The sequence below is a fragment of the Xiphophorus couchianus genome, chromosome 17 (genome assembly GCF_001444195.1).
Source record: "Xiphophorus couchianus chromosome 17, X_couchianus-1.0, whole genome shotgun sequence".
Lineage (NCBI taxonomy): Eukaryota > Metazoa > Chordata > Actinopteri > Cyprinodontiformes > Poeciliidae > Xiphophorus > Xiphophorus couchianus.
This window is the reverse complement of record NC_040244.1, coordinates 18,234,786-18,248,497: the sequence shown is the minus strand read 5'-3', so window position 1 is coordinate 18,248,497 and position 13,712 is coordinate 18,234,786. Positions and strand designations below refer to the sequence as shown.

The following is a 13,712-nucleotide window of genomic DNA, read 5'->3' as shown; positions in this document are numbered from 1 at the left end:
GTCAGATAGGTCAGTCAAACTTTATTAATAGATTACAAACCAGCGTTCTGAAAACTCTGTTCATTTCCAAAATGAATAAACAGCTGTTTTAATATTTTCCCCGAGGTAAATTAAGTGACGTGGTATTTTCGTGACACAGTTTATCTTTTAACAACAGCAAGGTATAACATATAGTGGAGGGGAACTTTTTCTCGATTCAATAAGCACGTAAAAAACAGTCTGATACTGTTACGGTAAATCAAACATTAGTGCAATCACAATATATATCCACTTTCGCACCATTGATTGGTTCATGTTAAATTCTCTCGCTGCTGCTCTATTCCCGTGTTCTACTGCGTGACTGATCGCCTTGAGCTTAAAATCTGCGTTGTAAGCGTGTCTCTTAATAGGAGCCATTTTGGGGTCTTTACACAAAACCCAGCGTGCACCGCGTGCTTCTTCTTCTACGGGGGAAAATGAAGTCGGCGGCTGCTTACTGTAGTTGCGAGACCTGTTGTGGCTCAATATTGGTCCATACACCGGATTATAAGGCGCACTGTGGGCTTTTGTGAAAATTGAAGGTTTTTAGGTGTGTCTTATAGTGCGGAAAATACCATAATAAAAATGACATGGACTATAACAATGGAATTAGAAATTTTAATCAAAATTTTATGAGAATAATATCAAAACACACTGTAACAAATTGCCCTGTATTTGTACAGTAAAATGCTGGCAGCAGGGTTGCCAGCATTTTACTGTTAATTATACAGTACCCTTACTGTAATCAACTTTACAGTATATTACTGTCACAAAAGAAATCTTTTGATTACAGCACATTGCTGTTTTTATCCGATTTGCAGTAGACTACTGGCAGCTGTGTTGTATATTACAGTTTTTCTATGGTATCATTACTGTTGAATTCACATACAGCTTACTACTGTAAATTTCCAATACAAAATAGAAACATTAAAAAAAACACTTAGAAAATGTAAGTTCCATCATGTCAACCAACATTTATTTGGAAAAAAAAAAAAGAACCAACTCAAACATTGACTCCTACACAGTCTTTAGTGAGCCACATAATAAAGAAGAAGCTTTTGAAACGACAACGTATGTGTGCCTTAAACCTAAACCTTTTCTACAAGAATGTTGAGGGTAAACTGTCCAAAGTAAGTCGTATTCTGGAAAAACAGTAAGAAAATCACCATCTATTTTGTAAAATAAATTTCTTAATAACTGATTTAAAGAGTTTTTGAATAAAGAATGAATTGTGGCCTTTTGATTAGTCTGAAATAAAATAAGTATGAAAGAAATTATGAAATAATGCATTGTACAACTCAGCACACTACTTTTTCAATGCAAAATACTACTTTTAGTGGAAGTGAGGAACAATATGATGCAACATAAAACAAATGAAACATTTAACTTTCAATCTAAAGCATAGAAAAAAATTGCACATTTTAGTTTGATAAAAATTTTAATGAAACATTTAGACTTGAATTTCCTTTAGGGCAAAATCAGAGCTCCAACTTCAAATGATAAAACAATGAAACAATATTTGACAACATACTGCCACATTGTGCCTGTACAGTCAAAATTACAAATTACATCTGAAGAACAGAAAGTGGGAGCCTTGACAAAATTTATGCTATAAATTAAAAGAGATATCCAAGATTATGCTGACCTTTAAACCAAAAACAATCTCTCAAGAACACTCCTGTTCAGGGATAAGTTGCCTTCATGCCTGTATAGTTTTTGTTTGTTTGTTTTTGCACACAGGGGCAACAATATCTATAGCCTGGTTAGAAAGTTCTCACTAACCTTCTCACTATATGAAATTCCACTCAAAGTCCAAGAGGTTTTTCAGCAGAGTTGAAATACGGGGGTTGACAGTGACCGACTTCTTTTGAACAGTTTTTCCTGTCCTCTTGGAGACGATCTTGCCACAGCTGGCCTTAGTCCCTCTTTCAGGGTTGATATCAAGAAAGCGCCTGAAAATGCAGTAATTTCAGATTAGCATATGATGCTTAAGGAGTCAGGGTCAAGATATATCAAATAATGTTATGCTAGCTTCCTTATTACATCATGACAGATTAACTAAGCTAACTTTCAAACAGCTACAGTCTGTTTATGTCATATCTGCGTTAACACTACGAACCCACATGCAGAACACAACTCGGGATGCGAGAAATCAGGTAAAGTGATTTATTTACAATAATTTCCAGGGCAGGTTCTCAAACATCGAAGGGACAGCGACGGACAGGTAAGCCAGGACTTCTAGGAACAACAACAGATCGGGAGGTGAGTTCAGGGACCGAGGGGATTTTCCAGAGCTCTGAAGGTGTATGCTTACTCGGAGAGAAAAACAAATCAACGTCGATGCCAGGTGCGTGGATGCTGGAGGTGGAGGGCGGACAGGTAAAGGATCCAGACGTCGACAAGGAGAGCGAGCAGACTGCCTGCTTGGATCCCCAGACTCCCCTTCTGAAGTTGCGGGAACGGCTGAAAAAATATCCAAACAACAGATGGCGTTAGAAACGAATAAACTGGAAGCTCGACTAGATCGCTGGAGAGGGCTCTGGGTTACCATTACTGGCTAACACTCAAGCGTTGGTATGCTGGCAGTCGCCGTCTCTTGAAGTCCCGCTGACGAGTGGATTGGGAACCGGTGTGATGGTGACCCTTCAGTCCTCCTATCCTAGCCTCCATGGTGCCATCTGGTGGTGATGGCAAGCCATAGGAACGGAAAAAACAAAAAAGGCAAAACAAAAAACCCCAACTCCTGACAGTTTAAAAATGACAACTGTATGACAACATCATCTGACAAATAAATTATGCTCCAACTTACCAGATTGGCTCATAAAATGCAGGATTCAAATGGATAGTCCTTGTAAAGAAAATTCTAGAGGTTGCTTCCACATGTCACAACGACGTGTCTTCTTGAGAAATACAGTAGCGTTCTGTTTAAAGAGAGCCTCCTTGCCGTTGAATCTAACATCATTCCCAAAATGCAATGCTACTCACAGTATATTACAGTATTTTATTAAAAACAGATTGGGGCTGCACAGTGGCGCAGTTGGTAGCACTGTTGCCTTGCAGCAAGAAGGTCCTGGGTTCGATTCCCGGCCAGGGTCTTTCTGCATGGAGTTTGCATGTTCTCCCTGTGCATGCGTGGGTTCTCTCCGGGTACTCCGGCTTCCTCCCACAGTCCAAAATCATGACTGTCAGGTCGATTGGTTTCTCTAAATTCTCCCTAGGTGTGAGTGTGTGTGTGCATGGTTGTTTGTCCTGTATGTCTCTGTGTTGCCCTGCGACAGACTGGCGACCTGTCCAGGGTGTACCCCGCCTCTCGCCCGGAACGTAGCTGGAGATAGGCACCAGCAACCCTCCCGACCCCATTAGGGACAAGGGTGAACAGAAAATGGATGGATGGATGGATGGATGGACAGTAATAATTGCCCAGAATGCATTGTTTTTCACGGTGCAGTACCGTTTTCAATAGAAACAGTATGATACTGTTCAGTTTTGGCTGTTTTTATACAGCAATTTGTTACAGTGTATTTAAAGCTGCAAGCAGCCTCGAATGGCACTCGCAGCTCAGCGCAGCTCCGGCCTCATGACAAATATGGAACCTGACGTATTGCCACCCGTCGCCATCATCAACGCTCTTGTGCCGTTCCCTCACCCGACCACTAGGAGGCACATTTTCTCAGAGTGGGCGGGGATTCAGTGATGTCATAAATTTATCACACTAATTTGTGCAGCAATGCACCCTGACACAACTAGTCTTAAAAACAACAAATCAAACAATACAATTAAAATGAATATCAATTATTTGCACTTCTGTTTAATCCAAATTAAGTCAGCAGCTCCATCAGGCCCCTCAGGGCTTCGGGGCCCCATAAATGCTAATATATACTGTATAGATGAGATATACAGATATATAAATGTAACATTTATTTATTGAGAATATCAATGCTGCAATTAAATTTGATTTAATTGTTTCAGCATACATAAAAGATTTTAAATTGTTTAACATTTAGATGTAAGATTTAAAGGAGCTGGCAAGTTTACTTTGTAAAACTTCAAACAACAATCTTCATAGTTAGATTGTTTTGTTACCATAGCAACAATCTGATGCTATGAGTTTAATCTTAGAGTTTGAGCTTTGTTTGTTCACAAATAAACTGCAATTATAATTTATTGCTTTTTAGGTTTGCCAATTAAACTACTCCCAGATTTCACTAAATCTAACACAGAAGTGTTAGAGATGTGGATGTTTTTAGCAGCAAGAGGGGCCCTTAAGTCAAATTCTGCTCCAGGCCTCATACAGCCTTGGACCGGCCCTGCATGATGAGTTAAATCCGCTGCACTGCGCAGAGATGCGCAATTAAATAAAATTAATTTTATGCTGCTAATGTGGCTTTAGTAGCTCTTCCATTTCGTGTCTGTTGAGTTTTTAATAAGAGTCCCAGAAAATGTTGCTCGAGTTTATGGGATCCACATGCATTAACACTGGCTGACTAAGTTTACAAAGCATTTGATATGGTTTGATGCATCGTGTAACCAGAAAAATAATACTAAAAGTGATAATAAAGTAATATAGAACCAGCGTGATAGGTGATTGCGAGGCGAGCCCAAAAGCTCCTCACCGGGCTAACCTGAATGATGAGGTTAGCACTGGTTCGTTAACCACTAACGCTCCGACCAACCGGGACCACATACATAAACTTTATTAGTGCAGACAGATACAGAGCCACACGCTGGGTGTTGTTGAAATGTAAATGTTGCATATAATTGTTCGTTCACAAAGATAAATCATTCTCACCATTTGCTTAATCTCTGAAAGAGCCACTACAAGTTATTACTGCGGTTCACATAGAGCTGCGCAACCAGAGCATACACGGTGGGTTTTAAACTTCAACCTTGATTTCTATAAAAGAAACATAATTCCTCACAGGAAGTTGATGTAAATATCCACACAGGTCAGCCTATGTCCAGTTTGAGTGAAAGGAGGTGCTTGCAATCCGCGGTGAGGTAAAGCAGCAGTAGCGCCCGAGGCAATTAACTATAAACCTATTTATTAGAAACCTATCCTTTAGGAATAAATCTGCTCTGCTAGTGAAATGCTCAGAGCAACAGAGACACTTTGCGGCTAGCAAAGCATGGCGGGCTGCCAGGCTTACAATAGACTGGGGGAAAACCTGTGGTTAATAATCTCACATAGTCTACTTTCCTCTCTCGGAGGAAAAAACTGTTACAAATTGACACTTGTCTTTTTCTCTCTCTATTTTTTTGAAAACCTGACTATAATTTTTTTTGGCAGCGTAGTAACTTCCACAGCCATTCTTGTCTTCCACTGACTTCTGCTGAACACCGTCAAGTGTGCCAAGCAGGAACGAACCAATTCATGCAGGTCCAGGGGGTGTTCAGGGCAAATATGAACCTGTGCTTTTTGGTCTGGGAGTGGTAACATTTAATTTTTACTGCTAAAAACAATTTTTGAAAACACAATATGATAAATTTTGTAATTGACGGGGCCCCAATTTTTCTAAATTTCTATTTAAAACAAAAAACCAAATTTTAATGGGGGGCCCCCTGTCGGTCAGATTACCCCGGTAAGAAGGAGAGGAAATGTTCATGAAGACGGAACGTTTCATGCAGGCAGGAGGGCAGGTGTGTGTAAGTGTGAGTCCGCGTAGGGGAATCCAACATTAAGCTAGCAGGCAGTCAGAAAAATACTGGGATAACACAGGAATGATGATGCCACGTGGTATTAATGAAGAACACGTTTTGAGATGTTTTTAGTAATAATTAGAAGAATTATGAATTTCAATATAAAACATAAAAAGTAAGGGGAAACAAATAGAACAGTTAAAAAACAGCCATTAATACATATATCTAAAAATGTTTTTAAAATGACTAGACACATCTTCAATAAATATTGGGGGAGTTGTAGCCAAAATGTAGAAGTGTTCAACATAGGAAATGATTGCAAGAATGCCAGGATTGTGTAGTTAAAGTTTGCTGTTAGTAATTACTTCAAATTAATTTAAGTTGGATGACCCTCCATGATGTAATGGAGAATTTAATCTAAATGAATACATGAGCATTTGTATAAAATGTACTGTATAAAATCATGCGGATTTTATACAGTACATTAAACACTGTTGAGTTGTTTTTTATTAGCCTTTGTTGTTTGAAGTAGTAGTAATTACCTGTAGTAATTACAAGTAATTACAGCCCTGGTAATTACAAGTAATTACTACATGTTTATCCTGTTATGATAAACCCATATCACTCACTTGAAGTAAGCTAAAAGTTCTGAAGAAATCGAAGAATATGATCCTCATAGTTCTGCCTGCTCTGTCCAGATAAGTGGGTTTGTTAAACTGTGTAAACTGTTCAGTTTTGTTTGCTACAACTGTGTAGAGAAACAATTATTGTGTAAATGTTTTCAACAATAATGTGTTGAATCACTAGCACAAGAAATATGTCAAATTGAACAGAACATGTCACCCTTATATAGACATGTCACTTTTAAAAGAGTATGCTCCACTAATCTTAGACTTAGATTAGATTCAAAACTACTGAAATAATGAGTTCCCTTAAATCAGTGCTTCTCAATTCCAGTCCTCAGGCCCCCCTGCTCTGCATGTTTTAGCTGTACCCCTATTTCAGAACAGCTGATCCAAATGATTGCATTACCTGTTCTGCAGGTATCAAGTACTGCAGAAGCCTGTTAATCACTCATAGATTCAATCCAGGTGTGTGGCAGCAGGGAAACACATGCAGGGCAGGGGGGCCTGAGGACCGGAATTGAGAAGCACTGCCTTAAATCAAGGTTAAAAACCCAGCTATTTAGGGTTGCCTCTAAAAACTGAAAAATAATTGATTTAAGTCTGTATTCCAACTTTTCATTGCTTTCCTTTATTATGTCATTGCGATGTAATGTTTTTGTTTAATGTTTTCTTCATTTAAAGCTCTTTGAATTGCCTCGTTTGAAGCAATATCCTGGACATCCTGTTTGGTTCAGAGAGTTGTTTGTCTAACCTACAAACTTCCACATGTGTACAAGTTTTTCTAGCCATAGGTCAAACTACTCTGAGGGGCACATCTTTATGTGACCACCGTGGAAGCCTTGTTTTTCCAGCATATCCTGCTACACATAACTTTTCAACAGACTTTTAGTGCCAAATTTGGGGAGTTTTGAAGTGTGGTCATGCCTCAAGAAAACAACTGTTGTTTTTTGTGTGGTTTTGTTTTATCTTGCTTTGGTCAGTGGCTAAAAACAGCCCTGGTTATAATTATAATTTGTTTATTCAATATAATTGCTTGAGTATGTTGAAATTGTAAATTAAAATGGGATATGACCATTTCCAAAGGATTCTGCTCAGCAGAAATAACTAAGTGTTTCATGTCTACTGTCTGTTGAAGTTGAATAGCAGTCTTTCATAGTGGATTTCACATACATGTGATTCTGGATAATTTTCCATATTTTGTCATTTAATTTATTCACAGGTTCAATTGCAAGATGCTCCTACATCAAGTACCATTACTCGTCAGCTGCAATACCCAAAAATCTGTCCTACAACATCACCAAGACAATACGACAGGATGAATGGCACTCCCTACGTAAGTCTGCAGAAAGCTCTACTTTTCTTTTCTTAAAAACGTTTAAAAATTGACCTTTCTATGCCAAAGGTAAATCACTTTGCTAATGATTTAAGAAATAGGACTAATTGTTCTAAATCTTTTTTAAATTCAAGATATTAAGTGCTTTAACAACCAGTGATTGTTTCATTTGATCATTTTATTGTCAGGCATTTTTGACATTTTTGACATTCAGATCCTCCGGTTGTAAGAGCAGGGGATGGGGTAATTGGACAACTTGAAGGGGTGTAGGGAAGGGGGGGAGTTCATGATGCCCCCCACAAGATGCCGCCCCGGGCAGTTGCCCATGAGACCCATATCAGAGGCTGCCACTGTAAATAAGTAATGACATACAGTCTATGACTTAATTCTTAACATTGGGGCTAATCAACATGGCATGGTGTGGAAGTTATTGAAGCCTGTTTCTGAGTTTTCTGAGTCAAATTAGTATATTAGCTTGAATATTTGGCAATGTTATTTTTATGTTTGGAGATTCTACTGTATGCGACATGCTCTATTTGCAGGATAAATGTAATAATCATGAATAAAATTATAATCTGTTTAGGAAACTTTGCTTTGTCATAAATATAGGTGGGAGAATTTAATAAGATGTGCACACATAGACCTATGGCAGTTGGTAGTCTGGGGTGCTAAAATGTGTTTGGTACACATCATCATTGTCCAATAGGACTTTTACATACTAACTGTTTCTTTCAACAAACACAATGTTTCCAGTATCTCTGTATTTGGCCTAATACAGTGTGACGGCTTTCATGTGAACAGCTTTGCATGCTTTTATTTTAATGAACGCAAGAAGAAAAGGCTTGCTGGTTTCATGTTTGGAGTCCACCAGCCCAGTCCCTGATTCATAAATACTTTAAGTGACATTCCTCAAATTATAAAATAAAAAAGTCAATAAACAGTAAACCTTGGTTCACATGGCAAATTTAAAAATAAGGGGGGCGTGCCTTGGTGGCGTAGGGGATAGCGCAACCCATGTTTGGAGGCCTTGAGTCCTCGACGCGGCCGTCGCGGGTTCGCCTCCGGACCCGACGTTATATTTGCCAGAGGTCTTCCCCCCTCCTCTTTCCTGTCAGCCTATTTTCATATAAGGGATACTAGAGCCCACAAAAAGACCCCCTGGAGGGGTAAAAAAAATAAAATAAATAAAAACAAGAACCACAGGGATGATACACAGCTCTATATTACAACCTTAACAGGTGACCATGAACCCATTGAAGCACTGAGTAAATAGAACAAAACAATGTGGGGAGGTGCCATAATTTTCTTCATTAAAAAAAAACACTGAAGTCATTACCTTTGAGCCAAAAAAGGAGCCATCCAGAATCAGCACATCGTTTCAGTTATTACAGCTAGAACCTAGTAATCAGGCTAGGTTCTAGCTGAGCTGACTATGTTTATGACCAGATTAGGTTCAGGTCTGGTCATAGACTCAGACCTGAACCTTCAGAGACCCACAGACAAATACAAACTTTACCTTCCATCACCCGAAGAACATTCCAAGAAATAAAACACTAAATACTTTTGCAGGTTTTATCACTGAATGTGAGGATTTGGTTTTCTGTGTGTCTGCCCCTTGATTGTTCACAGCTGTCCCTTGTTTCCCCTGATTAACTTCCCTGTTATTTAAACCCACCTGTGTCTCTTGTTCCCTGTCTGATCCTTGTCATTGTCTTTGCTGTCTTTTGTCGCCGTTGCCTCGTTCCAGTGCTACCAGTGTTGAGTTCCTTGCCTCTTAGTTCACCTGTGCTGCCTGGATTCCTGTTAATCTGTGAGAGCTTTGATTAAATCATCCTTTTTCACATCACAACCTGGGTCCTCCGCATGAATCCTCACCTCAACAAACTCGTATTTTGACAGAAGGACCTACAAGTACTATGGTGAGGATTCGCGGTCAGAGCACAAAATTAACATAGATCCAGCAGACCTGATTTTTGAAAGGGACTTCAATGACTTAAAGGCCACTATAAAGGACTATGTTGAAGCCATGGGCAAACCTTACTTCGCCTGCAGACTTCTCGGGATTGCCATTAGAATGGTCTTAGAAGACTGGGCTCCGCACCTCCCTACATTGGACTTGAGCTGTTGGAGGAGGCAATGTGGAAGCGAGAGGGAGCTCTGACCATAATGGCTGGAAAGCCGCTTCCATCTAAACTAGAGCTACTGGTCTCATCGTTTCCCGCTGTTCCAGTACCTACAGCTCCAGCCCCAGTTAGCGGCCCATTTGCTCCGCCCGAGCCCCCCAGTGCTTCTCCTAGTGCTCTTCCCAGTGAGTCTCCCGAGCGTCCCTGTGCTCGACCAGGACTATCCGGCAGAGACCCAAAAAGAAGAGGAAAGCCTACCGCCCTTTCAGAAAACTCCATTTCCAAACCCCGCTGCCAGTCAAGCTCTTTGTTTTTTGACGGTGAAACGGTCACATATAACAGCGCGGCGGACACCATGAAGGATCTGAAGAAGAGGGGTCTCGCTCCTGATTGCAGCAGCAACGATGGAGAAACTGGATAGACTGTCCTGGGAGATGGTGGAGGCCAAACAACGCACCTCCACAACTCTGGGCACGCACATGGAGAGAGAGTACGGAGAAAACTCAGCGGATTTTGTCATGAGGTTGGGGACGCAGCCTCCTCTCCAAGATACGCGCCACTCGTTAAAACTCATGCGGTAAGATTTGCAATCACAGTGATCTGATCCAAATATTTTCATAAAGAGACACTGTCAGACATTATTATAATAATCTCTCATTTACTCTTAGCTAATGTTAACAAGAAATACGTTACTGATTGTAAAAAAAAAAAAAAAAAAGACAATACCTGACCGATGTTTTGGGAGCCAGTTTAAAGGGTCCGATTGTCCACTGAGCTTATACTCATACCCAACCACAGTATGTCAGTTTGCATTGAAGATACCCCCATGAAAAACGTCTCACTGGATCTTTTCTCTTCACCCAGGACTCCCTAACGAGTCATTTTGTTTTGGAAGTCGTTCCTTTAGTACGTTTTCAAGTTACAAGTTCTTTGTTTTTTATTTTTACTTATATTTTAATAATAAGGTCTCCTTGGATACCCCTTGGAGTTAGAGGGATCTATTTATTTAAAGATTTATGTCCCAACAGCAATATAAATGTAGAACTATTAATGTTCACGGGTTACAAAATCCAATCAAAAAAGGAAAGCTCATAGCTAAGATGAAGAGAGAACAGCAACTCATCATCATCTGGCAAGAAACCCATTTAACAAAAGAGAACCATGAAAAATAATTTTTAAAAATGGGGTTTAAAAAGACATTTTATTCGTCCCATCCAAATGGACAAACTAGGGGTGTGGCAATACTAATTGCAAATAATGTGGACTTCCTGGTATCCAAACAGATTACAGACAAAGAAGGCCGTTTTGTTTTGGTGAGGGGAACACTAAACTCAAATGAAGTAACTTTACTCAATTTATATAGACCTTCAGGACATGATAAAACATGTATTGATCAAATATTTGATCTCATATTGGCAGAAACCTCTGGTGTTTTGATATGTGAAGGGGACTGGAATGCACAACTGCATCCTTCCCTGGATTCCTCAAACCCTTTAAAAAAATCAACTCTGCATCACTGTATATAAGAAAAATGTCTAAAAAGATTGGCTTAATTGATGTCTGGAGGGAATGTCATTCATTGGCTAAGGAGTTTACCTTTTTCTCTCTCTCATGCCATTTACTCAAGAATTTACTATTCTTTTCCTATTTACAGTAGAGTAGACAGATACGGGGTCCTGGACTGTATTATTGGAACAAGGGATGTGTCACTCTGGGGTATACTTGAAATTATATTTAGATGCTCATCCTAAGACAACATGGAGATTTAACACAGCTCTGTTAAACAATAATAAATTTGAGGAATTCGTTAAACAATTTATGAAATATGTAGAATTTAATAATGGCACAGAAATGTCTCCAAGTACATTATGAGATGCAGCAATAGCAGTACTGCATGGGAAACTTATAACGTGGGCATTAAGGAAGAAGAAAGAAAAATCTGAGCAATTCAATGACCTGAGTAAACAGCGAAACAAATTAGAGCAGAAGCATATTGAAACCAAAGACCCTACTGTACTACAGCAGATTGCTGCGATAAAAGTGGAACTAAATAAGAAGCTCAACGACAAGGTTATACTTAATCTCAAATATATTAAACAAACTTATTATGAAAATGGACCTTGAGCAAAAAAATATTGGCCCGACAACTAAAACAACTTCTAGACAGATCCATCTTTAAAATTAGAAAAACCATTTCCAACCAGATGTGTTTCACACCAGACAAAATACATAAGTCATTTGAAATATATTATAGGAAATTATATAGTCAACCCTAATTAACTGAGCTTCCCTCAGTAAAGCAGTTTCTAGACTCTTTGGCTCTCCCTTCAATTGTCATGGAGCAAAATAAAAGGATATCTGCAGATATAACACCAGCAGAGGTCAATAGGTAAGGCACCAGGAGGAGACGGATTACTGGCTGAAAGGTATAAAAGTTTTGGGAAGTTTATGTCACCTTTGCTGTTAAAGTGTTTTAACCATGTGCTTAAAGGAGGTGAGACTCCACCATCCTGGAAGTAAGCAATAAGCTCCATTATACCAAAACCGGGAAAAGATAAAAGTGAGTGCAGCTCATACTGGCCCATTTCAGTCTTGAACATTGATTATAAAATATTCACTTCAATAATTGTCAGTACACTATAAAATATTATCCCTGAACTGATAGATACAGACAAGACAGGACTTATTAAAAATAGACGTACACAGGATAATGTGAGGCGAGCGTTACACCTATTCGACATTATGAGCAGAAATAATTTGAAATCTTTAGCAATCAGTTTTGATGCTGAAAAAGTCTTTGATTCTGTACAATGGGAATACTTATATCTGGTTCTATAATGTTTTGGCTTTACTAATACAATCATAAGTTGTTTGAAATCAATATACAATCTGCCAGTAGCCCGGATCAAAATAAATTGCGGCCTTTCAGGCACAATCCCTCTGGAACAAGGATGCCCACTTAGCCTCTTTACACTTTTTATAGAGCCACTTGCTCAAAAAATTAGGGAAGATACAGAAATTAAGGGAATCCTATTTAAAGGAAGTGAATACAAATCATGTCTATACTCTGAAGATGTTCTGGTGATCCTATCTGACCCAGATGCCACTCTCCTAACCTCATGTCCTGCCTCCACCAATTTAGACTTCACTCAGGCTATAAATTAAATATTGAAAAATCTCAGACCCTGTGCTTTAACTAGTCACCCCGGGAGTCTACAAGTAATCGGTTCAAATTTAAATGGAAAACAAAAACAATTAAATATTGTCAGGTTTGACACCTATTAAAGACAAATTGAACAAACACAGAAAAGACGAGAGTTAGATTCTTTTTGATCTCAAGAGGAGAACAGACAGAGATGTGTTCACAGTTACAAATCTCCAACCGCTCTGAAACATTTGTCCGCTCCTCTCTTTTTATTACTTTCAGAGTCCCTATCACAGAAAACACTGCAACTCTAAAGGGTGGGGACAAAACACTTCATTACTTAGTTGCAGTGCTAATGACAATCACTGACTAAACACATGTTATCTTGCATTAAGACACAGAGTAAAAACAGAACAAGTCGTACATCTTCAAGGCGACTGTTCTACAGCTATCTAACAGTTCAAAGGAAGAAGCCGTTAATATTACTAAAAATCTAAACAAAAAATGCAAAGCAAATTATGGCACTATGACTATTAAAGTAAAAAATGACTGACAGATGGGCTGTCTTGACGCTCGATTTATACAACCAAATAGAAATCCTAAAAATGATTTTTTATTTTTTTTTACCTCAACTGTTATTCCTTTTTCAATATTTCAGTAGAAATTCCTACCAAGCAGTTTAATGAGTGGAACCAGACCAACTCCAAGTTTACATGACAGAATAAGAAACCAAAGGTATGATATAAAACATTACAATTACCAAGAGATAAAGGAGGAATGTCACTTTTATGTTGGGAAAATTATTATAGAGCAGTACAACTGCAGTATAC

At 38.9% G+C, this 13,712-nt stretch overlaps 1 protein-coding gene and 1 long non-coding RNA gene across 4 annotated transcripts in view; one reads left to right on the top strand and one right to left on the bottom strand.

Moving 5' to 3' along the window:
- Window positions 1-13,712, top strand: part of tmem178bb (transmembrane protein 178Bb) — a 61,103-nt gene that overhangs the window by 27,373 nt on the left and 20,018 nt on the right. For both annotated transcript variants that reach the window (XM_028043882.1, XM_028043884.1), the window contains exon 3: window positions 7,501-7,614. In XM_028043882.1, the coding sequence (XP_027899683.1) occupies window positions 7,501-7,614 (114 nt within the window). The remainder of the gene's footprint in view (window positions 1-7,500; window positions 7,615-13,712) is intronic.
- On the bottom strand, window positions 2,171-2,664 carry LOC114160937 (uncharacterized). 2 transcript variants are annotated; one of them, XR_003598905.1, is made up of 3 exons: window positions 2,567-2,664; window positions 2,333-2,481; window positions 2,171-2,256 (listed from the first exon to the last, which is right to left on the bottom strand). It is a non-coding gene; the product is annotated as an uncharacterized LOC114160937 (long non-coding RNA). The 2 variants fall into 2 exon arrangements; XR_003598904.1 differs by having other exon boundaries at window positions 2,333-2,664.